At 37.1% G+C, this 24,706-nt stretch overlaps 1 protein-coding gene across 6 annotated transcripts in view; it reads right to left on the bottom strand.

Moving 5' to 3' along the window:
* Positions 1 to 6,455: 6,455 nt before the first annotated feature.
* Positions 6,456 to 24,706, bottom strand: part of LOC108716877 (centrosomal protein of 162 kDa) — a 33,321-nt gene continuing 15,070 nt past the window's right edge. For 3 of the 6 annotated variants that reach the window (XM_041563024.1, XM_041563025.1, XM_041563026.1), the window contains exons 13-28: positions 23,689 to 23,929; positions 22,871 to 23,105; positions 21,614 to 21,762; positions 19,935 to 20,201; positions 17,095 to 17,229; positions 16,574 to 16,686; positions 15,572 to 15,680; positions 14,741 to 14,867; positions 13,281 to 13,444; positions 13,046 to 13,150; positions 12,295 to 12,522; positions 10,218 to 10,879; positions 8,885 to 9,026; positions 8,411 to 8,509; positions 7,041 to 7,175; positions 6,456 to 6,870 (exon numbers count right to left, since the gene is read on the bottom strand). In XM_041563024.1, the coding sequence (XP_041418958.1) occupies positions 6,673 to 6,870; positions 7,041 to 7,175; positions 8,411 to 8,509; positions 8,885 to 9,026; positions 10,218 to 10,879; positions 12,295 to 12,522; positions 13,046 to 13,150; positions 13,281 to 13,444; positions 14,741 to 14,867; positions 15,572 to 15,680; positions 16,574 to 16,686; positions 17,095 to 17,229; positions 19,935 to 20,201; positions 21,614 to 21,762; positions 22,871 to 23,105; positions 23,689 to 23,929 (3,109 nt within the window). In that variant the 3' untranslated portion in view covers positions 6,456 to 6,672. Of the gene's footprint in view, positions 6,871 to 7,040; positions 7,647 to 8,410; positions 8,510 to 8,884; positions 9,027 to 10,217; positions 10,880 to 12,294; positions 12,523 to 13,045; positions 13,151 to 13,280; positions 13,445 to 14,740; positions 14,868 to 15,571; positions 15,681 to 16,573; positions 16,687 to 17,094; positions 17,230 to 19,934; positions 20,202 to 21,613; positions 21,763 to 22,870; positions 23,106 to 23,688; positions 23,930 to 24,706 lie in introns of those variants that run through there. The other 3 variants (XM_018263395.2, XM_018263394.2, XM_041563027.1) reach the window with 2 other exon arrangements.

The following is a 24,706-nucleotide window of genomic DNA, read 5'->3' as shown; positions in this document are numbered from 1 at the left end:
AAGTTTTTTTTAAAGAGACAGTACTTCGACTATCGAATGGTCGAATAGTCAAACGATTTTTTGTTTGAATCCTTCGATTCGAAGTCGTAGTCGAAGGTCGAAGTAGCCCATTCGATACTTCGAAATTCGAAGTTTTTTTACTTCGAATCCTTCACTCGAATTTAGTGAATCAGCCCCTTATTGTCACTCCACACAAAAAAGGCAGATTTAGCAAGTGTCAAATAGAAAATTAGAATTTTCACGTGTTTTTTATGGCCAAAACTGTCAAATTCTACTAGGAAAATGTTAAAATTCAATAAGAGTTTTTTTTAAAAATTAGAATTTTGAGATTTATCATACATTGGCCCTTTAAGAACTCAAATTAGCCTATTCACCACCTAAAACTTGACGCATTGATGTTTTAGTCAATGGAAGACGTCCTGGGATCAATGTGGAGTTGTTTGGTGCCTTCCTGACATTCAAGTTTTTTTTGGAGAAAAACGCGAATTGAGTTTTTAAAACTCGAATCGAATTCAATTTCAATTCGAGTTTTTGGGTCGATCCTACTCACCTAAATAAATTTCGATTGGTCAAATTTCGAGTTCATAGGCGTTTTTAAAAGCTCACATATACTCAAACTGATACATGTAATTCATGTTACTACTTAAAGACAGACAATGGTTTGGCACAATATTAAAACCATGCGTAAAATAGTCCTTAAAGGGGTTGTTCACATTCAATGTCCAAATCTTATGAAACCACTAAAACTGCTCTCGTGTTAGAAACCCCATTTTCCATCAAAAAAAGTAAAAAGGTCATTGTAAAGCATAGTTTATATACCATTTAAATCTGTCCTTCTCATGTCTCTCTGATCAGTTTTCTGAAGGATGGGTGTGGCCTGTTTTACACCTTCACTTCCTATATGATTACATCATCACTCTCAGGCTTTGCCCTTACTTGGTTCTTATTGGACATTTATACTGTCCTCCCTTGTAATTCATTGTTCCCACTCACTCATACATATAATCTCACTCACTCGTATGCATAATCCCACTCATACATGCAATCCTACTCACTCATACATGTAATCCCACTCATACAGGTAATCCCACTCACTCATATGCATAATCCTACTCACTCATACATGTAATCCCACTCATACAGGTAATCTCACTCACTCATATGCATAATCCCACTCATACATGTAATCCCACTCACTCATATGCATAATCCTGCTCTCATACATGTAATCCCACTCATACAGGTAATCCCACTCATTTATAGGGCTCTTACTCATGATCTTTTTTACCTGCGCTCCCCTGCGTTCCATTTTTCGGTGTTCAGCCTGCGCTCCCCTGCGGCTGAACGCCGAAAAACGGAACGCACGGGAGCGCAGGTAAAAAAGATCATGAGTAAGAGCCCTTATGCATAATCCCACTCATGCTTGTATTCCCACTCACTCATACATGTAATCCCACTCACGCATATGCATAATCTCACTCACTCATATGCATAATCTCACTCATACATGTAATCCCACTAACACATTTAATCCCACTCACTCATACATGCTTGTAACTCTATGCAGAGTCAGCAGAAGCCACCAATGCAGAGAGAAATGCAAATCTGCTCAATAATGTTCCTAGTACATTCTTAGCAGATAGAGCACTTGTCTGCCAGAATATACTGTGTGTGTGCTTGGCAGACAAGTACAGGGCTCCACTGAGAACTGCAGGTAGTACGGTATTCTTTGGGGGAAGCAGGTCTTTGCACTTTGCTTTGGAGTGCAGAGATTTGCTGCAATTTGTAGTGCAGAGAAGGATGCAATTGCAAAACACAAAAGTGATCTACCATGTTTTTTGCATGCACAGTACATAATGCTCCTGCAATGTATCTACTGCAAATGTACCAGACTAGAACAGGGGGCACTTGGGAGGAAGAATGAGAATGGTGGTGTAGTACTTTTCATTACACAGTAATCTTGGGCTATAGATGTACAAGGCCAGTATATGTAATGGGTGAAGTATATGTGTGCACATTTTATCCTATCAGAGGGTAATCAAAACAGCAAGTGGATCAGATGCATGTGGATGTGCATGCGTATTGGGGTTCTGATTTACTTACAAGAAACTTTTCTCTTTGCCCGCAGGCTATACATAGCAGGTTGGAGGTTATAGTAGAATAACTTGACGATCTTTAGATAATTAAATCATTGAGATGTACAAGCAAATGATGCTGCTAACATTTGCCCATATACCACAATCTCTGGAAGGTAATTTGATATATTTGGGGTGATTTAACTTACACTGCCCAAAAACGTCCCTTAGGGCTCTTACTTATGGGCATTTTATGTGATTTGCAACTGCAAAAATGCATTTTGGCCATTAATATGCATTTTTAAAAGCAACTAATGGCTCTTCCTCAAGCGCATTAAACCTGCACTCCAGTGCATTCAGCCAGTGCAGCACAGATAGAAACACACACAACTCTTTTACACGGCCCCCCGTACTGACACAGGCCCATGTAAGTGCCAAACACAGAATGTTGCATTGCACCTGCATTCAGAGCTTACATGTGTCTGTGTCAGTATGGGAAAGAAAATGCAGCATGTAGCATCTTGATGAAACACTCAAACCTGCACATCAAATGCATAAAAATAATACCCCTGTGTATGAACCCTAGGAGTGAATGTTCTCTAATTAGTCATACTTTGGTTTGGTATATATTATAGTATTGCCCAAACACACAGAGATTTGTTGCCTGTGGTAAATCTATCCTGCCAAAAATGCTTCCATGTGCCTAAAATACATCATGCAATCCAAATGAATTACAGTAACATTGCCTTCTTTTCCTCATATTAAGATGAATCACCGCTATGATGTTTTGGCAAGGAGAAAGCATTTTCATAAGATTTCTTGCCCATAGTAAACATGAACTAAAGGTATGGGATGCATAATTCAGAAACCAGAAAGATCTGAATCACAGAAAGACTGTCTCTCACAGACTCCATTCTAGGGATGCACCAAATCCACTATTTGGGATTCGGCCGAATCTTTCACCAAGGATACCGAACCGAATCCTAATTTGCAAATTAGGGCCAGGAAAGGAAAATATTCTTATTTTGTGACAAAAAGTCATGTGATTTCCCTACCCGCCCCTGATTCGGTTCGGCCAAGCATAAGGATTCAGCCGAATCCGAATCCTGCTGAAAAAGGCCGAATCCTGGCCGAATCCCGAACCGAATCCTGGATACAGTGCATCCCTACTCCATTCTATCCAAATTTTTAAAAATGATTTCCTTTTTCTCTGTACAGGTATGGGATCCATTATGCGGAAACCTGTTATCCAGAAAGCTCCGAATTACGCAATGGCCATCTCCCATAGACTCCATTTTATCCAAATATTTCAAATTTTTAAAAATGGTTTCCTTTTTCTCTGTAATAATAAAACAGTAGCTTGTACTTAACCCAACTAAGATATAATTAATCCTTATTGAAAGCAGAACCCGCCTATTGGGTTTATTTAATGTTGAAACGATTGAAAGTCACTAGAAGACTTAAGGTATTAAGATCCAAATTACGGAAAGATCCGTTATCCAGAAAGCCACAGGTCCCGAGCATTCTGGACAAAAAATCTCCATGTGTGCCAGTACTCTGGGAATTTTGCTTTTGGCCAATATGTATTAGTAACCTAATTTTCAAAACCATAAAAAATCCCTGTAGTCCTATGGGGACTGATTTCTTACAGAAAACAGGTCAGTTTAAGTACTAGCAGCATTGTGTGCATATAAGTGGTATTCTCTGGTACAACCAAATGTAGTTCCCTTTGGACAATCATTGATGCACACAGGGCATTATCGGTCTATTAAATCTGACAAACACGCGAAATTCACAATTGTACAACAGGCAGTTTTTCTGCTATTGCCTTTTATTATTATTATTACTTTATATCCTCATATTTGCACAATTATAAGAAATCCCTTACTGTGTGAAAAGTGAAAAATACCACGTGAAAGTCCTTTCCAGTTCTCTAATCAATAAAAAATATATATATATTTTTTCCTTTATTGACACAGGTACACAGGAGTTGAAGGTTAATAATAAATCCCAGGGCTGTCTGGTGTAATGATTATAGAGTAATTAATAAAATAAATCCTCTTACTTCAGCAAATACTGCTAAAATGTAATGTATGTGACACAGGCAGAGTTGTGTTTGGAAAGTTAAAGTGCACAGTCATTTGAGTACAGAATACAGACACAATAAGAACACTCTGCTAAGGTGATGTGCTTGTATTGCTCATTTATTTGTACAGCTTATTGTGCAGAACATTTACTCAAGACTCTCAAGACTTATTCCCCTCTAGAAAATGGAGTCTGCCCACTTATAACTTACCCCCAAACACTAAGAAATGTCAGCTGAGCCCTGCCTGAAAGTGACTGAGCTCTCCCTCCACATGAGACTATACACCAGCACTCCCCAAGTACAAACATTACATTTTCTCCCCACAAACCCCATTATAACAGTCACCCTCCACACACACACACACAAAAGACAGTTCTCCCTCCTCACATGTCCCCACAAGTGACAGACCTTCTACCCAGCACTGACTTTACCTTCCCTCACACACAGACACTCCATTTACCCCTCCTCCCTCCATGTGGATCAGTCACAGATCACTTGTCCCTTCACACAGCAGCTCCCTCCTCCCTCTTTCAACCCCACATGAGCGTGTGCCCCCGCACCCTCCCCTTCCCCCCTGTGAAAATGACATGCTGTCCTCCCAACACACACACAGAGCTAAACATTCACCTCCTTCAAGTCAGCCTCTTCATATAAGAAACTTCTCTGTGCATACATACTGTCACACCAAGTCCCACCAGAAGAGTTCTCTCCTCACACGCTGGTCCAGCCCTGCTCTACAGAGCAGTGTGTATGCAAATGAAAAAGACTGGCTAGGGATGAAAAGAAGACTGACAGGAGAATCAGCCAATCAGTGTTAAGCTTCAGAATCTGCAGCATGTGTGCACTTCAGGCTTCTGCCAGGAGTGTGTATGATGTAAAATAAGGATGTACAACAGTCACAAGCGTTTTTAGGGGTCGGCGACCCCCCCAACAGGGAGCCCATGATGAAAGTGCCCCATCTGCAAAGGGATCCATCTGAGGTGAATATCTCATCAACTTAGGGTTGCCACCTTTTCTGGAAAAAAATACCGGCCTTCCTATATATTTATTTTTTTCCCCTATTAATAACATTGGGATCAGCCATAATTTTTACCAGCCATGCCAGTAAAATACCGGCCAGGTGGCAACCCTACATCAACTGCACATTTTTTGTTAAACATTTATATGGCAAAGCTTGTTATTTTTACACGAACTATTAAATTTTTGAATGTTATATGAAGGTGAACAACCCCTTTAATGTTTGGATGCACTGAACACCTATTTTTCTTTGCACAAGCGCAGTGAACACTGTTTGTTGTTTACAAATTTGAATATGTAAATTAGATTAATGTCACACCAGGGGATTAATTGCCAGCAATAAAATATCTTCTTCTGCAGGCGCCTTATTTCCTGTTAAAGCTCTCCTACTGGCAATAATGTGTAAAATCCATGTGTCGTTATCAGTCTTTCAGAATTGCTGGAAGTTGCCTCATGAGGACACATATTGGGGTTCATTTATAAATTGCCACCTGTGCAGTAACCCATAGCGACCAATCTGTGCTTTTTTCAGCCAGCTGCAGGTTGAACAGTGAAAGCAATCCTCTGATTGGTTGCTATGACTGCCCATGTGCAAATTACCCCAGTGTTTATAAATGAGTCCCATTGTGTCTAAGCAAATCCAATTATCACTATTGTCTATTTTGTAGCTGTGAAAAGTAGCTGCTACTAGTAGCTCTGTGTGTCTTCACCCTAAGGGCAGAGACACACGGTCAGATTCGGGGAGATTAGTTGTCCGGCGACAAATCTCCTCTTCTTCGTGGCGACTAATATCCCCGAACTGCCTTCCAACCTGCTAAAATGTAAATCTCCGGTAGGATGGCACTCGGAGCTCTTCATTTTCCTTAGTCGCCAGAAGTTTCCTTGTGAGGCAACTTCAGAAAAACTAAGCGATCCGACTGCCATCCCGCCAGCGAATGTCATTCTAGCCAGCTGGAAGGCAGTTTGGGGAGATTAGTCGCCCCGAAGAAGAGGAGATTTGTTACCAGGCGACTAATCTCCCCGAATCTGACCGAGTGTCTCTGCCCTAAATCTGGGGACTCCACCACCCGTGTTCAAGTGGTTACCTTATGGGATTGTTACTGCTATTGTCTCCAGATTACACCATTAGCCACAAAGGATATTTATTTTTCCTGTCACATGATAAATCACTTATTTTTAAAGATTCCCTTAAAAAAAAAAAAACACATTATATTTATCCCTCTACTGTACTGAATAATTGAAGTTTAGTGGTGTATCAATATGTCAACACATGGTAAATAACGTAAAGACACAGTTACGGTATTTGAAAAGATTTTATGCAAACAAAATATAATTTAAATAAATAAAAATATTAAATATTTAGTGTCTCTGTATACAATGTACATATATATTTTACATTTATATACTCGTACAATATATATATAGTACAGCATTTTAAACAGCCTCCTAATAGATACTGTTGTAACTGAAACAAGGTGGTATTTTCCAGCAGACTCATGTAACAGTTCTTTGAGAGGTCACTTCAGGAATAACAACACCTTGTCTTTGGAGCATTCTCAGAACATCCAATATTGCATCCAGTTCAGTTCGGAATTTTTCCAGTTCTGTATTCTTCTGTTGTGCAAGTTTTTTCCACTTGTCTGTCTCTTCGGTTTGCTCATTTGATGCCACATGACGAGTCTGCTGTATTATCTGAAAAATAAATGATGGTGTAAGTTGTTATAATATAGATATGTTTATAATAGATGTTGTTATAATATAGATATTTTATTCTTTACTAACCAGACACAAATACATAAAATGGTTTCAGATTGATAGGATAGGTCATAATAATTGAAATATTTGGCATTTTAGGCTCTTACCTGTTGAAGCTCCTGCTCCCTCTGTAAATGTCTTACTTCCATATACTTTATCTTGTTTTCCAGTGCTATAAAGTGTTTCATTTCAGGACTGTGGCACTCTTTTGCCTCTTTTAACTCCTCGAAGAGTTTTGCAACCTTTTTGGTTAAAACAATAAAAGTGAACCAAATAATGAACTTAAACATGATGATTATAATTTAACTTGGCAATATATTCCACACCAATATACAACTGTACTCATCAGACATATGTGGCTGGAAAGTAACCTGGAAAGAGGTAAGTCAGACCCATGACTCAAACAATCAGAATCACATTCAACACTTCTTGCATATTTAAACACAGGACTCTTTTACTTTCCGGTCACATGATTGTTGATTCTCAAAACAAGTCTAAAGTCTGACCTCTTAAGGAGAACCAATATGGTTTCAGTTGGGCTCAGCACAAGGCATAAGGCACGTGTATATGGGTACAAGTATATTTGTTAATGGTGTTAAGCATGCAGGATTTTGTGTGCATTTTAGAATTTGGCTCCTGTCAGTCCATTCCTCTGCATTACAAGGTATTTTCAGATGCTTTGCAGCCCATAGGAGAGCCAACCTGTTATGGTCCTAAATATGTAAATAATAAAAAATTATTTCAGAAAATAATGATATAAATTCGGATTTTGATCAATAACCCCCTTAGTATCAGATGGAGGTAAATTAATGAGACCAGGTAAAATGCTGCTACATTTCAAACTGTTATTTTTTTTATCCAGACAACTCAAGAACCAGTTAACGAAGGTTTCTGTTTTCAAAGACCCAATTCTAATAATATAACTATTGATGGCTGGTTGACTCAGGAGGAAGTTAAAAAGAGACTAGCACATGTAAATATGAACAAAAGTCAAGGACAGATGGTATTCATCTCATGGTTATAAAAGCTCAGCACTGTGATTGCCAAACCTCTTTCCTTTAATTTAGAATTTGATGTCTGGCATGGTGTGGAGAGAAAGACAAATTGATAATGTTGTGCCATTATTCAAAAGGGGATTATATACTTTAAAAAAAAACAAAAAAAAAACTACTTCTTGTTTTTGTCAGTCCTTTTTTTTCAGATCTGAAAGGATATGTTAATGGAGACCTGTTACCCTAACAAATAATTCCTATTTTATTCTATTAGTCAAGCAAACTGAACTTTAATATTTGCTGCATTTAGCTCTGCACTACCTAGCTTTCATAAAATGTGAAGCATATTGGCTATGGCACACAGGGTATTTGCTACTTAGCATAAATCAATATACCAGGAACAAAATGGTCAGTTTCCACTGATTGTAGCAGGTATTGCAGTGATTAGTCCTTGGCCTACATCAAATCAAAGCTTTGTACTGTACCTCTTGTTGTAGAGTTTCTTCTCGGATTCGGTAGATAGCCAGCGATTCTCTATCCTTCTGTAGCTCCTTCACTTGTGTTTGAAGATGCTTTATGAGTATCTAATTTAAAATAAAATGTATTTTGAATGAACACCTGTGGCAGGAATGGCAATGGAGAGCCTGGTGTGATTACCCTACATCGGTGCCCTAAATCACTAAAGTGGGCAGTTGAAGAAAATCCCACCAACAATATTTTAACATCTAGTGGAAAGCCTTCAAGTAGGCAAATGCTTTTATTGGAGCAATGAAAGGATATTTTAGGAAATACATTGTATATCATATAAAACATTTCACATTTCAAAATTATTAGCTCACTGTTTATTTACTGAGAAGGATATTGGGGGAAACAGTCACAACCTACCTATCGTGTACTTAAATAAAATGTTTTGTTAGTTTGGCACAAAGAGACAATTGTAAAGGAGAAACAGTCTTTACCTCCTGAGTAGATATTTTACTGCTCAGCTCAGCAACTTTAGATGATGAATGTTCAATGGCATGCTGGCAAATACGTTTTTCTACCTCTTTCTGATGTAAGAGTTTCAGGGCAGCAGCTTGCTCAGAAGATTCTTCTTTTAACCTTAAAAATATAAAAAAACAAAAGAAACTCAAAATACTACACAACAATTAATTCTTTAAAAGGGATAGGGAAATTGTTTTTCTCTTACACCTCTCTGTTACTTTTTTTACCAGCTTCCCTTGTTCTGCTAAATTTCTTGCTCTGGCCTTCAGAGGAAAATGTAGCCTGGTTTGCGGTGAAGAGGGAATTGCAACCCTCTAAATAATGAGGTAAAGAGAATATTTACCAGTGTACACAAAACAAGGGCAAGCCCTTGCAATTTTATTGGAAGTTCAACGTTTCAGGATGAACCTCTTTGTCAGCAGTTAGGTCACCTTTTAAATGCAAGTAGCTCTGTATAAGTCAATGTAGTCTATGCTGCTGTTAAGAAGCCATCAAAGCTTTAACAGGGATGTATATCTTTTGATTAGCTGCTGTCACAGGGCTAACAATTTATTAAACCTGAAGCAGAATGCCGAATTCAGCTTTAGCTCTCCTTTAAATTTGTTCAAGGTATCTTCCATGTGGAAATATCTGTAAATTTTAGCATACCTGTAATATCTGTCCCTGAAGAATAGGCATGAAAGGTTTACAACTCCTGTGTGCCGAATATGTTTATAATTTCTCTTCAGTGGCTTATGTGCAGAAATAAAATCAGCAATTTTATCAGTTTACAGAAGGAAAGGGTATATAACCTAGGATGTTTTAGCATACATTTGCCTTGCAGTCAATTTTGTATGCATTCCACTTCAAAGCAGTCCAACTGATTTCATTCTGCCCTCTGGTTCTATTCCCAAGGGAGCAAACATTAAATCATCTATTTTATGATACAGGAATGTTTTTCACAAATTAAGAGTTTATCAAACCTGATTCCTGTGTCCATTTTAATATGACAAGCTCTAGCAACTTGAGTGCACTGTATCTGCTTATAATCTGTACCACACTAAAGAGCTGCATTATATAATCCAGTCAGACAGGCTAGCATACAAATGCAAAACCTTATAACTATGACAAGGGAAAGTCTCAAGTATGGTTTGAAAATTTCCCCCACTAAGATCCATTCTTTAAATGCAAAAGCAACTATCATGTACTGTGCACCACCAACTGCTGAAAGGCATCACCTGTAGATACTGGTAGTACAAAGTGCACAAATCAAACTAGTTTGTGCTGTAGTTAGTAAAGCTTTGGCAAGCTGTTTATGCCGGTACAAACCTCTTAATAGTGCATTCTCCTTGATATAACAAGGCTTGAAATGTCTCTTTCTGTTCATTTATCTTTAAAGACAGTCTTTCCACTTCATATTTTAATGCAGCATTTTCTTCTTGTACATCAGAGATGTGAATATCTGCAAATGTCCCTGGATGATACAGTTTCTCATCTAAAGTTTCAGGAAAACTCATACTGTCTGCAATGCTCCTTTTACCAGGGGCAGAAATATCCGTTCTAGCTTGATCAGAGCTCTTTTTATCACCAGCGTTAATTGAAGGGTTCTTTACAGAAAGCATGATCATTCTCTCCTTCTGAAGTCTTTCAACTGTTTTTGTGAGGTCTTGAATCTCTGTGCGTTTGGCTACCAGTTCTTGGCTGAGCTTTACAATAAGATCTTTATTAGAAGCCTCTTCTACTTTAGTACCAATGCCAGACAAATTTGCTGCTTTCTTTCTTTCGTTGTTTTCTAAAACTAAATTATTTTCTCTGAGCAAATCTATTTGCCTTTGAAGGTTTTGTATTGTTGCTTGGTGAGTTTCTTTGCATATCAAAAGTTCTTCCTTAAATTTTTGGGATTTTGTTGAATTGTCAGATTGTTGAGGGTCATTTATAAGTTTGTGAGTAAGCAATTCTTCAAGTTCATGTATTCTACTTTCATACTGAATCTAAAAATACAAAGGGTAAATAGGTTATACATGTGCACAGAAAAACTAAACACATTTCAGATTCAAACAATAACTTATTTTGTAATTTTAATAATTATTAGTCAGTCTTAACAGATTAAAAGTGCTATGTAACTCTCTATACAGACAAATATAAACATTCTGAAACCAATTTATTAGAGATAAGATAACCCCACACTACTTAAGTGGTAAGGTAACAGTTAATTATAACCAGGTGTTACACCGTTGAATTGACTAAAATGGTACGTACTGGATCAATTAATACAATTTTAGTGATTAATTCCTTACTGTGTGTACATGATTAAAATCACTCCATTCAATTAATTCATGAATTACACTGTGTAATAATTAAAAAGTGACTATGGTAATGCCAATGCGAGTTTCGCATCAGCTTTTTCAAGGTAAGCCTTGATCCTTTGGATCATATTATATTGAATTAATTCACAATTGATTTTATTTATAATTTAATTTATTGATCATTCCTAAATTGATTGGTTACAATTACAAGATATTAATTGATTACTTATTTGGCACAGAGCACTTTATTTTAGTGTTGTGCACTTGTACAATAATTTACTTATTCACTTTTTAATTAATTATTACACAGTGTAATTAATGAATTAATTGAATGGAGTGATTTTAATCATGTACACACAGTAAGAGCCAAGACACACAGGCAGATTCGGGGAGATATAGTCGCCTGGCGAATAATTGGCTCTTCTGAAGGGCGACAATCTCCCCAAACTGCCTTCCCCCTGCTATAATGAGAAAACGCCAGCGCCAATGCACTTGCGGCGCTTCAATTTCCGAAGTCGCCCGAAGTTTCCTCCTGAGGCAACTTCGGGCAACTTTGGTAATCGAAGCACTGCGAGTGCATTGGTGCTGGCGTTTTTCTCATTATAGCAGACGGCAGGCAGGGGGAAGGCAGTTCGGGGAGATTTTCGCCCTGCAGAAGAGGCGATTAATCGCCAGGCGACTAAATCTCCCCGAATCTGCCCGTGTGCTTCTCCCTTAAGTCTACATGGGAGTTTCTTCTTTGTATTGAAATATAAACATCCTATCTGCTTCTACAAAAAGTTTTTGTTATATATAGTTATAACTTTAAGCACATAAGAGGTAAGGGTAAGGATACAGATGATTGACTACACAAAGTATAAAAAGAAGTATTAGTATAAGAAAACCAGGAGCATTCCTGGAAGCAGGAATGAACTACAAAAGGAGAGTTACAGAAAATAAGCTCTATGCCCCGTTTTAATTGGACATGATCTGTAGATTACATTGCATTTGTATTACAGATAATTTGAATTTGCGGGCCAGGTCTTACTGTGCTCAGACACGTTTCTAAATTACCCATCTTCTAAGACTAAAAACATGTAAAAAAAAATAAATAAAGTTACCTTGACTTTTTGGAATTGCTGTTCCATGGTGCGCAGACTTTTCTTTGCATCATCGTCTTTACTTTCAAGATCTGTTTCTAACTTTTTAACTCTTCTTTCTAAAAACGCAATGGTATTTGTTTTGGCTGAATCTTTATCGTCACCTCCAGGAGCAGCTGCAGCAGCAAAAATCAGTGCAGGGATCGAATTAGGATGTCTTCGCTTAATAATTCCCTCCATCTCCTTAACCTGTGAAAGGCATACACACAAAATGTGTTACTGTAATTTGTATTACTTATCTTCCTATTCAGTCCCCTTCCTATAATTATTTCAGCCTCTTATTTAAACCGCTGCCTGTCGATAGGAATAATAAGGCCCTAGCAACCAGATAACTGCTGAAATAACAAACTGGAGAGCTGCTGAACAAAAAAGATAAATAACCGAAAAACTATAGGTGCAAACTGTCTCAGAATAATACGGTGTACATTATACTAATAGTTAATCTAGTTGCTGCGAAGTGGCACTTGCTGTCGAAAATTTACCTTTCTCCCAGATGCAAATCACATGCATTTATATTGATTTAGTCATATAATCAGTGTAAAGAGCCACTTTCTTTAGTAAGTCTTACATTAAATGTGTATGTTTGAATTTAAGACATAACAGCTATGTTTTAAAATTCACCAGCCAATTTATAATTTCTAAAGTTACCTTTAGTGTTTCAGAATGCCCTATCACTTTTACACGGCACCCTCAGATATCTGCTAAACCTCACCTGTCGCTCAAGATCTTGAATACGCTTTGCATCTGCAGCTCTTTCTTTTGGACGCTTTTGCTGCTGTACACACTGATTTCCAGTTTCATTTTGAAGTTTTTCAACCTACAAAAAAAAAAAAAAAAAAAGAATCACAAAAAAAGTCATTACATTACATTATACTGGTAGACATTATACTGTTTTCATAATGTAAAAATTAATAACTGCAGCATATCTGGTGTATATAGGAAAATACCTGCATCTTTAGAGTCTCTATTTGTTCATAGGCATTTCTGAGACGACCGGCATCTTTATCCAAAAGTTCCTGGTTCTCTGCAAACCACTTCAGTTTCTTGTTTAAGACATTTATTTCCTGTTTATAGGTCTCTTCCATAATCTTCATTTCATAGGATTTATCACCTAACAAAAGAAGGTAGAAATGTAATTTATAAAAAAAGCCTGCAAGTAAGTGACATTTACACAAAGAGAAAGGGTTAATGAGAGTGAGAGAGGAAGAAACATTATTATTCATCTCTCACACAAACCATAGAAACTGCAACATGGCATGGAGATTATTTGAGCACAGGTTATTTACATTTCGAAGGACCAAATATGGATTAGCTTCAATTTAAATTTTAACTCCATATATTTTTAGCGAAGCAAAAAGTGTGCAAATAGTGTGTTTAAAAGGATAAACTGCCCTGTTAAGTAGCCCAGCAATACTTCTGTAGATTCAAAAGATTTTTCCATTCCAAAATCAATGATTTATCTACAGCAAAGGTCAAGTAGGATTACTGGTGGCTTTGTTCGGATAATTGGCAAAAATGGTCTGAAGTAGTATTGTGACACACTATTAAAACCTGTTTTTAACTGCAACAATATTGGAATAAATACAGGTATGGAATTACATATTCGGAAACCCCATTATCCCAAAAGCTCAGGATTACAGAAAGGCCATCTTCAGTAGACTCCATTTTAAGCAAATAATTCTAACTTTTAAAATGATTTCTTTTTCTCTGCAATAATATAAATGTAACTTTTTCTTGACTGTAACTTAGCTGCATGAATAAATTCGGTTTATTTAGGGGGTTATTTATCAAAGGCCAAATTTTAGAGTTCTTTTATTCCTTGAATGAACTCCCAACTCGAATGGTTTCTTATTTAAGAAAAAACTTGAATGGAAAAACTCGATTCAGCGAATTCAAGTTAACAACCTGAAAACTGAAATTCGTTTTTGGCGAAAAAAAACTTAAATCGCTTGAATTATGTATTTTCGGGCAAAACCCTCCAAAAAAAAAAAAATTTGAACATCATGAAGGCTGTTAACATCTTTAAAAGTTTCAAGGGACCTCTGCCATTGACTCCTACATGACCTCGACGTATAGGAGTTTTAGGTGGCGTATTTTCGGATTCCTTAATAAATCTGCCCCTTAATGATTAAAAGATTTTTTAGCAGACCTAAAGTATGTTGATACCATTTTCAGAATAATCCATTATCCACAGAAATGAATCCATGGAAAAACCCAGGTCCCAAGTGATATTGTCTTTTACATCATATGGTGTGCTTATGATTTATAATTACTAGAAAGTAAATTTCCATTAAGAAAATACATTTTTATTTTGAGATTATTTTTGTTCTTAACATGCATTACGTGTATCCCCTGCGTTTGAGTAAATGGTTAAGAAATACCCATTAAGGGGATAAATATAAATTACCTGAGGCATGAGTGAGCAGAGTTTTTAAATTGTCTCTCTCCTTCCTCATCTGCAACAAATCTACTTCTAAAGCCTGTTTGTCTTGCTTCTGTCTAGAAATCTCATCAAGCAAACCGGCCTCTTGCTTCTTTGGGTTTAAAAATGTAAAAAGAATCATTAGTGTCAATACAAAACATTAACCAACAAATGAACAACATCATGACATGAGTAACAGAGTAATGCTAAAATTAACAGATATTACAGGAGGGGTCTGCATAAAAAGCATGTGGTTCCATTATTTGAGCCCAAAAGTTAAAACTAACAGGTAAGGGACCTGGGGTTTCATAATTTGAATCGTCATACCTTAAGTCTACAAGAAAATCATGTAAACATTAAATAAACCCAAAGGACTTGTTTTGCTGCCAATAAAGATTAATTATATCTTAGTTTGGATCAAGTAAAAGGTACTGTTTTATCATTACAGAGAAAAAGTAAATCATGTTTACAAACTGGATAAAGTGGAGTCTATGGCAGACGGCCATCCCCTAATTCTGAGCTTTCTGGATTATGGGGTTCTGGATAACAGATCCCATACCTGTACATAGATTTGCTATATAACAAATACATTTTTAAAAATTAGGATTATTTGTATATAATGGAGTCTATGGGAGACAGCCTTCCCGTAATTCGGTGCTTTCTGGATAACCAATCCCATACCTGTACTCAGGAATCAGGCAGGGAAGAAAACAGATTTGTATGGAGGAAGTAGAAATTACTGTACCTAACCTTAATTAACTAAAGATAGTAGGAATATTGAGCAAAGCTTATATAATGTGAATAAAACATATTTACCTTGACAGTACGCAGTTCAACCAGTAAGTCTGTAAAGCTCTCGCTATTAAATTTTTCAGAAATATCTGGTGGGCGCTGATGGGTTATTGTGGCTTTACTCAGCTGCTCTCTAAGATAGATAAAATTCATGTTTATTTCTCATAAATTCTTTGGGACTCGAATTGTTGGGAATCTAAGTAGTGAGAAAGAAAGTGTATTCCATCTACGAATTCTTAAATGGACTGTGAATATAACATTTTGCTTCATTTAACCAGATTTCATTCTATAGAAACTTTACAAAAAAACATGACAAATTTTCAATATTTTAAAGTTATTTGTAAAAGTAATCGCTATTTGCAACAGTATCTATTTCTATTCACTATGCAACTGGTTCTGAATATATGCACCACTGAAATAATGTAGCTATAGTCACCTGTCCTCTAGCCAAGACTCCTTTAGCAAAATGTGTTTCACCTTTCTGTGAATCACCTGCTTTACAGGGCTTTTAATCATTTAACATGCAAGGTACTGAGGGAAATGGAGTTGTGGCAAGAGAAGAGCAAATTCTTTCTACGTTGCGTCAGTTGTATATTTAGTGAAAACCAGTAAAGCAGTAAACCAGAGCAGACTACAACAATTGTTTATTTCTTTATGATCACTATGGGTACATAGTATAATGTAGCAGCTTATTGTTTTAGCCAAAGTAGCAATCTATAGGCTAGGCCATCATTTTAGAAAAATACTTCACTAACACTGGGTATACACACACATAAATTATGCATTATATAAAAGAATAAAAGCACAAGCATGCAAATAAGTTTAGTGTAATTATACAATATATACCAGAGATGAAGGCAGCTTGTATTCTCACCCATCAGCATTTGGGAGAAAGAGAACTTGCAGCTGAGTGGAATGCTGCACATTTGAACAAGCTTGTGGTTTAGAAAAAGCTAAAAGACTACAATTCAAAACCAAGAAACAAAGTAAAGAGCATATTTGTTTTTTAGCTTGAATTTAATATACCTTAAAGAGAGAAGGTTAGCTTTTAATGACTGATTCTCTTGGAACATTAATTCTTCATTTTGCTTGTTTTTGGCTTGAAGCTCTTTGACTTGTTGATACAGTCTTTCATTCTCCTAATAAAAACAGATATATTGGAGGTATAATTATATAATTCAAATATCAAAAATAAATAGTACACGTTAATTCCATTAAAGGAGAATTCAACCCCCTAGGCGCATAAATCCCTCCCCCCTCCTCTGCGTAGGCCCCCCTCCCATTTTCCCCTTACACAGCTCCAGCCATCGGACACCACTGCTCAAGATATCAACCAATCCGCAGGCAGCGTTTAGCTGTACTTGATTAAAAGCAAACATCTTATTGGTTGCTATGGGTTGACAAATTTTGTGACTTATTTTTTAGCGTTTCAAGCTTATGTAAACTGGGGAAGCCCTAATTATTATATATAATATAATTTTATAAGAAAATCATTTTCACTGTTTTTAAATACTTCTGATATAAACAAAGAAACATAGGATAAATACCTGTTGATAACCCTGAAGGAGTTTTTCCTGCTCCTCTATTTCTTTGCGTATTTGTTGTACCTTCTCATCTGTCATAGGATTCTTTGGGTCACCAAGATGTAGCTTTTTTATGCCTTTATCTTCCATAGTATGTAACTAAACAAAATACACAAAGTGAACAAATAATAGGCAACAATAAAAAAAAAAAAAAAAAAAAAAAAAAAAAGAATACTGACAATTTAGGGTCAAGGCACACAGGCAGAATCTCCGCTTCTTCAGGGGTGACTAGTCTCCCCGAACTGCCTCCCCTTCGGCTAAAATATAAATCGCCGGCAGGGTGGGACTCGGCGCGATTCGTTTTCCGAAGTCAAAAGTCAAAAGTCAAATATACATTTAAAATATCTTTACTTCTGTCTGTCTAGTGCACAAAAAGAATATGCATGCATAGGAGCAAATTAAAATAGGTGTGATTTCCCAAAAAAGATTCTTGGTTTACCACAATTGTATACAGTATGTACAAAATATTCATTAAATGTTTTATAGAGGTGTACATATTGTGACATTTTTAACACATAAACAAAAATTACATATGGGTTCTATGGCAGCGAATGGGGCAAATTTGCTAAAGGGCGAATCTTCGCTCCGGGAAACTTCACCCCACGTACTTTCACCAGCGAAACTTTGTCAGGACAAACTTTTCTAAGCGAATTTTCTCTAGAATTACTTTCTTCCTTGAGAAACTTTGTTAACATACAGTACAGTACTTATGTTAACATACAGCTTACGTCAATTTAAACATGGCAGGTACATACAGGTCATATATATGGTTTTATTAGGGATTGTTGGTGAATTTCTGAAAGTGGACACATTTTCTAAATGTTCAAGGAAGCTAAATAAAGACAAAAGAGATCTTCTATGTATTGAAAAAGTGGCACAGGCTTCAAATGGTTCAAAAAAAGTGTAAATAAAGATGTCCATAGACGCAAAGATCTGATCGTACGAATCGAGGATTTGTACGATTTTCGGACCGTGTGTGGAGAGTCCCGACATTTTTCGTCCGGCGGAGATCGGTCGTTTGGTCGATCGGCCAGGTTAAAAGATTTCTGTCGCTGCCGATAATTTCTCTGCATGTATTGCTGATCGTACGATTTTCAGAGGGAGACTGTCACTAGCTTTGGTCAGACATAACTTTCTTACAATTGCTGTCAGGGGAGGAACAGCGGCTGATCTGTTCTTTTGTACTTTATTTGATCGAATGGTTAGTGGCAGGTGTGGAGATGGGAAAGTCCGATCATACGATGATTCGTACGATCTAATCTTTGCGTCTATGGCCAGCTTAAGGCAATACAACATCTTCAGATGGTTAAAGCTGCAGGGCATAATAAATCTCAATAAAATGGGAGTGTTTTTAAATGTTGCTTTTTTTAGTGAAACTACCAAAGAAAAAAACACATTTTTTGAGAAAACAAACGCAATCCAACCTTTAAAGGGGTTTTTCACCTTTCAACATTATTTTTAGTTCAGTTGGTTTCAGTGTGTTTGAATTACTGAGCAGCCAGCCAAAAAAACCAGAGACAGCAACCGTAAACTTAGATCAGTGCTGCCCAGGACATCGATTGCGGTCTACCAGTCGATCCCCATCACTTTCCTGATAGACCGCGAACTGCCCGACGTTTTCAACTGCACTTCCTGGTTGCAACATCAGAAGTCTCGCGAGACGAGACTTTAGACGCGAATCCTTAATGCACCACATAGCGCGGTGCTGCAGTCCAACTGCCATCTTTATTTTACTGACAACGGGAGAGAGCAGAAGAACCTGCTCCAGACAAAAGAATGGAGAGCGGGCTGAGAGCAGAGGAGAAGGGAAGGCTGGCTGAGAGCAGAGGCAAACTTGCACACGGAAGAAAGGGAGGGCGCGCTTTTGAGCAGCAAGCACGGACACAGAAGGTAGGGCTAAGCAACAAGCACGGACACAGAAGGGAGAGCTGACAGCAACAAGCACGGACACAGAAGGGAGAGCTGACAGCAACAACACGGACACAGAAGGGAAAGCAAACAGCAACAAGCAAGGACACAGAAGGGAAAGCTGATAGCAACAAGCAGGGACACAGAAGGGAAAGCTGACAGCAACAAGCAGGGACCCAGAAGGGAAAGCTGACAGCAACAAGCAGGGACCCAGAAGGGAAAGCTGACAGCAACAAGCAGGGACACAGAAGGGAGAGCTAACAGCAACAAGCAGGAACACAAAAGGGAGAGCTGAGCAACAAGCAGGGACACAGAACGGAGAGCTGTCAGCAACAAGCACTGAGGGGAAGGTAGGGCTGAGCAGCAAACATGGAGGGAAAGGGAGTGAGTTTAAACTTTCATAACCAGCCACATTTTGTAAAATTAACATGGTAATTAGGAGGTGTGGTCAAAAAATGGGTATGGTCAAAAAATTGCAGCGCGTTACCAAGGTAGATCTCCTGATGGGGGCCAGGTGTCAAGAGTAGATCCCAGTGTAACAAAGTCTGGGAACCCTTGACAGATTTTGGAAAAACAGTAAAAAATAAAAAATGGAAAGTAATTGAAAAAGTCTTTATTTCTGGAGAACAATCTGAAAACAACTCAACTGAAATAGTGTTTAGAAGGTGAAGAACCCCTTTAAAAAAAAAAAAACCTTAGTGTATGATAATGGGAATTTACTGGGGGCTAATTGGATTCAAGCAATCCAGCGAAAAATAAAATATTCGGGTACAAGACAAACAAGCTATGAATCACACATTAGATAATACAATTTTAATTAAGCTGCCTCTATGTTTATTTTGAAGAGAGAAATACATTACATGGAAATACATATGTTAATAAAAAAATAAATGTACCTTTGTTAGAAGGATATAATTTTCCTGTTTAAGCTGATGGAGTTCTGCATCATGTTTTGTTTTTAAGTCTTCTATTTTCTGTAGACATTCTTCCTCTTTTTTTGAGAACTCTTCTCTAAGAATTTTAGAATGTGTTTGATCTGAATTTAATTTTTCCTCTATGTTCTGCAGTTTCAGAAACATATTGAGTTCAGCATCACTCATGTTTAAGGACTGAGAAGCGTTATTCTCGACATGGAATCCGGATGTGCTTCTAAAAGAATCATTCTGCAAAGCAACACAATGATTTTAAAGGTAGCATACATCTACTAACATTATGCAGACAGGACATTTGTGACCTGCAAAACAAGAAAACGAGCTAAAAAAAGTGTTTTTCTCAGCTACATAATAAGCAAAAGGAAATATTTATTGTGATGCAAATAAAAAACACGAAGAGTTTTCAGAAGCATCTTCCCACTGTAACAAATATTTTACAGGGAATGCTTTATTTACTGTTTGCCACAGTACACTGCAGCAATCAAGGATTTTCTATGCAAAGTTTTTTTTTTTTTAGGGTAGGACTACACAGACTTTTTCGTTGTGATCCAACACGCTGCGACAAAACGCCGGAGACAAATCGTATGCAACGGAAATAAGGTAAGTGAATGCATTGTCGGATGAAGTCGCAGCGTTGATCCGAGGCGACACGACTGTCAACATGTTTTTGTTCAAAATGCATCAGTTAATAACGCTCCTCAAGCAGAATACTGTAGTGAAATATGTTTTACATTGATTTTTTTCTATGCAACTAATCATAATTTTATTTACATTTCTGGAATATGCTTTGTATAATGTAATGTAATATAAACGTATTTTTAATTTTTTACTACTCCGAAACTGTAGCTGCAAATCCGTATGTATATATAAATATCATAGAAAGTTCTTCTGGCTTTACTAAATACTACTACTGTGAACAAACAGCCAAACAAAACAATAGTTTTCAGTATTAAAAGAGAAATCGTATATATTGGTTTAAAATTAATAATTCTCTGTTGCTGCTGCAACAGTAAAGTTATGTTTAGGGCAGGGCAAATACCTGATAGGATGATGGTGTTTTCAATGTTTATTATAAACATTTATAATACATAAATGTGAGGTGCAAGTGCTATATAAGGGGAATGTAGGTATGACCCTGTACCAACCTATAGTAGTAGTATACGGTTGTTGCCAAAGCACTGATTACTAGCATATTAAGGATCATTCACAAGTGGCGCGTGCTAAGTGCAATTTTGGAAGGAAATTAGTCGTGCTTTTTTACCCAGCATGTAGCATTTTCACCACTATTCCAGTGTCATTGCAGCCACAAGAGGGAGCTGTGTCTTACACAATTGTTCCCAATGTGTCAAATGCAAGTGAAATCGAGATGCAATTTTCAGCAGCAATTGTTAAAACAACATACGCATGTACTGAAGCAGGTCGCAATGTGAATCCTAGAATAAACGCAAGCTTGAAGGTGGCAGTAGATCTAGGGGTCTCCTCCATCAATATGCGGACTAGTGCATTATTTAGAAATGAAGGTGGGCGTCGAGTTCAACTATATGGAAGTGCCGCTTTGGACGCAAGTAACGTTAAATAACTGCATCAATATGTGCAATGAGACATAACTTCTTGCCACTGGAGCCCAAAACTTTGTTGCTTACCTTATCATGTTGAAACACAGTTTCTGATTTATCAAAATCCATTTGAGGAACACTTTTTTGGTTGTGCTGTAAAGAATAATCCTTCTGGCTTTGCTTTGGAACAGTTTCAGTACCTGTCAATCTTATGGTCCTGGTGGTAGGCAATGCACCTACATTTGAAAGCAAACACATTTCGTATTGAGGCATTTTACAGAAAACAAAGATCCATGCCCAACAACATAAGCTATTAATTTCTGTCTCCAATAAACCATTACTGAAAAATCTGAAAACGTATTTACTTTAAGCTATCAGTGACTACTTTACTCTCTGAACTCTCTCACATTGCCATTAAATAGGTTTGAGGAAGAACGCTCTGCTGTGTGGCTGAGGCTAATAATGTGCAGAGGGTAAATAACAAGCGCAGCTTAGCCTGGGCAGGTCTTAAAACTCTGTTGCACAGTATATGTGTGAAGCACAGAACTCTGCAAAGCAGTAAGGATGCACAGTTTAAGCAGCTTCGGTTAACAAATTACTTCTGCAGGTACAGGTGGGTTTCAGGTTGTGGGCTTCCATGCTTGGTGCCATCACTGCCACCTCTATTCATTAAAGTACAAATACTCTTACCCATCACTGAGAGAAATAACGGGTTGGTTGTAGGTTTCAAAAATGTGGACTCTTCAGGTCAGGTCTAGTGCAGGTCAGGATTTTTTACCCTTGCTTCACTACACAATGTACTACATACAGATTTCATTTTGAATAAAGTGGTTAATTTATAAACAATAGGCAACATTGCACATGGGCAGCAACCCAGCAACTTTCAAGAAAGCTGTGGATTGAACAATGTAAGCAAAAATGTGATTTGTTGCCATGGTTAACTGCAAAGGAGCACATTTGCACAGTCTTTACAAATGAGCCCCAGATCAGGTAAGGTGTTAGAAAGGGATAAGACCAAAGCACAATCAGATTGTGAGCACAGAAGAATTAAAATAAGATGCACAAGATATAAATGACGGAAATGTTGATAAAATAAGAAAGCAAATGAGATAATTCAAATCCACCCAAGGAGAATGCGAAGGCAAAGGATAGGTGGGCTGGGGGAAAATACATTATCTGGACATAAGAAACACTAAGACCATAAGACAGTAAATATTTTTTGCCTTAAATTTATTTCTGTACATCTACCAGCATCAGATCACTTGGTCCACAAAATGATCAAATATTTTGATGAACTACTTTCACACATTTTGCAAACGTAAAAGAAAACTTCAGCTGCAGTACCTTTTCTATCAGGTGACGTATCTTTTGGTTTAACAGGATATTCCTCTGAATTGAATTTCACAGCAAGTGTGGGTGTTTTCAAGCGTGTGCTGCTTTTCCCATATCCAGAGCTTCGAACGTGAGCATACAGATTATGAGGTTTCTTTGGAAGTGATGTGGGACTCTTGTCCTTAGTCAGTTTGTGGCCATGCACAATGCCAAATGTATTTAAATTCTGATCAAGATTGAACAAGTCCTGTTAAAGAGATATGGATTACGGTATATACAATTTATAAAATTATTTTTCGTCAACATAGTGTAAGAAATTAAGTCAATCAAAAAATAAACTGAATTTGTATTACGAAGCACAGACAAAAACATCTCAATTAGCTCATATATGGGCAATATATTGCAAAACAATCATTATCTACTTATTTGGCCAAGAGTAAACAATTACATTATAGTCAGCTCTGTAAAAGGTTTATTCTAGCTACACGATAATCAATATGCTATACAGGTATGGTATAGTTTTCCGGAAACCTGTTATCCAGAGGGCTCAAAATTCCAGAAAGGCCATCTCCCATAGACTCCATTTTATCGAAATAATCCAAATTTTTAAAAATGATTTCCTTTTTCTTTGTAACAATAATACCGTACCTTGTACTTGATCCAAACTAAGATATTATTAATCCCTTTTGGAAGCAAAAAAAAGCCTATTGGTTTCATTTCATGTTTAAATGATTTTCTAGTAGACTTAAGGTATGAAGATCTAAATTATGGAAAGATCCAGATTCTGGATAACAGGTCCTGTACATTGTAAAGCATAAGAGAGAACTTACGTGGCTATTTCTTTCATCTGGAAGCAGGGAATCAACCTGATGCCCCAATCTTTCATCTCCAACAGAGCTTTTGAGAGTTAGTGGATCTCTACTGTTTATAAATTGTATTTCAGTGTCTGAAGTAAAAAATTCACTTTTCTCTTCCATTTTTTCAGCATTCCATTCTGAGACATTGTGTAACTTTTCTGTGTCTTGTAGCTTCTTAGCTGTGTACTGGTATATGTAATCTGTCCTCATCTGGCTAATGGGAAATAATAAAGATATATCTTGTTTATACAAATGTCACTATTCCATTGATATACAAATACAAACACCAATTACAGAAAAGAAATGCACATTTTAGCTTATACAGACCCGCCTCAACAACTTCTTTACCTTGTCACCCGCTTTGTTTAAGTCTATGGTCATAATGGAACACAAGAACTTTACAGAACAAAGCCATTGCCCATGTCCCATGGTCTGTCAGGCAACAGTGTAAATGATTCATAAGAATATGCCTCATTTTGTGTGTATATCTGCACAAGAGCAATTTCCACTGCAATACCAGACAAAGAATTTTCCTACTTTGATGCTTAATATTCATACGCAGAGCAAGCATTATACTGGTTTTAGTGATATAGGAAAATAATCCTATTTACTGCACATGATTAAATTAAATGTACCCAACTGTGAAAGAAATTTTGAGAATTTCATGGGAACTGGAACTGGTAAACACAACCATTTGCAAATTGTCCAACATCCATATCACCTACATGAAAAAGTAACAGCCCCTTAAGTTACACTATCAATCAACAAACTATGTAATTAATTGTACTCAATTGTACAAATAAGAATGGTTAAAGAAAAATCCCAAAGAGATGAAAAAATAGGTATTTAAAAATAATACTTGAAGAGGTTACACGACTATTTCTATCACTCTGCACAATCAGAACCAATGCTCCTAGACTGGTAGGACTTCCATAAGTCCAAAAATGAAATGCAGGCTCTCTAGCCTTGGCTGTCAGTTTTTGTATCTCCA

The sequence above is a fragment of the Xenopus laevis genome, chromosome 5L (assembly GCF_017654675.1).
Source record: "Xenopus laevis strain J_2021 chromosome 5L, Xenopus_laevis_v10.1, whole genome shotgun sequence".
Taxonomy (NCBI): Eukaryota; Metazoa; Chordata; class Amphibia; order Anura; family Pipidae; genus Xenopus; species Xenopus laevis.
Note: the sequence above shows the minus strand (reverse complement) of the source record. Positions and strands in the feature narration are given on the sequence as shown.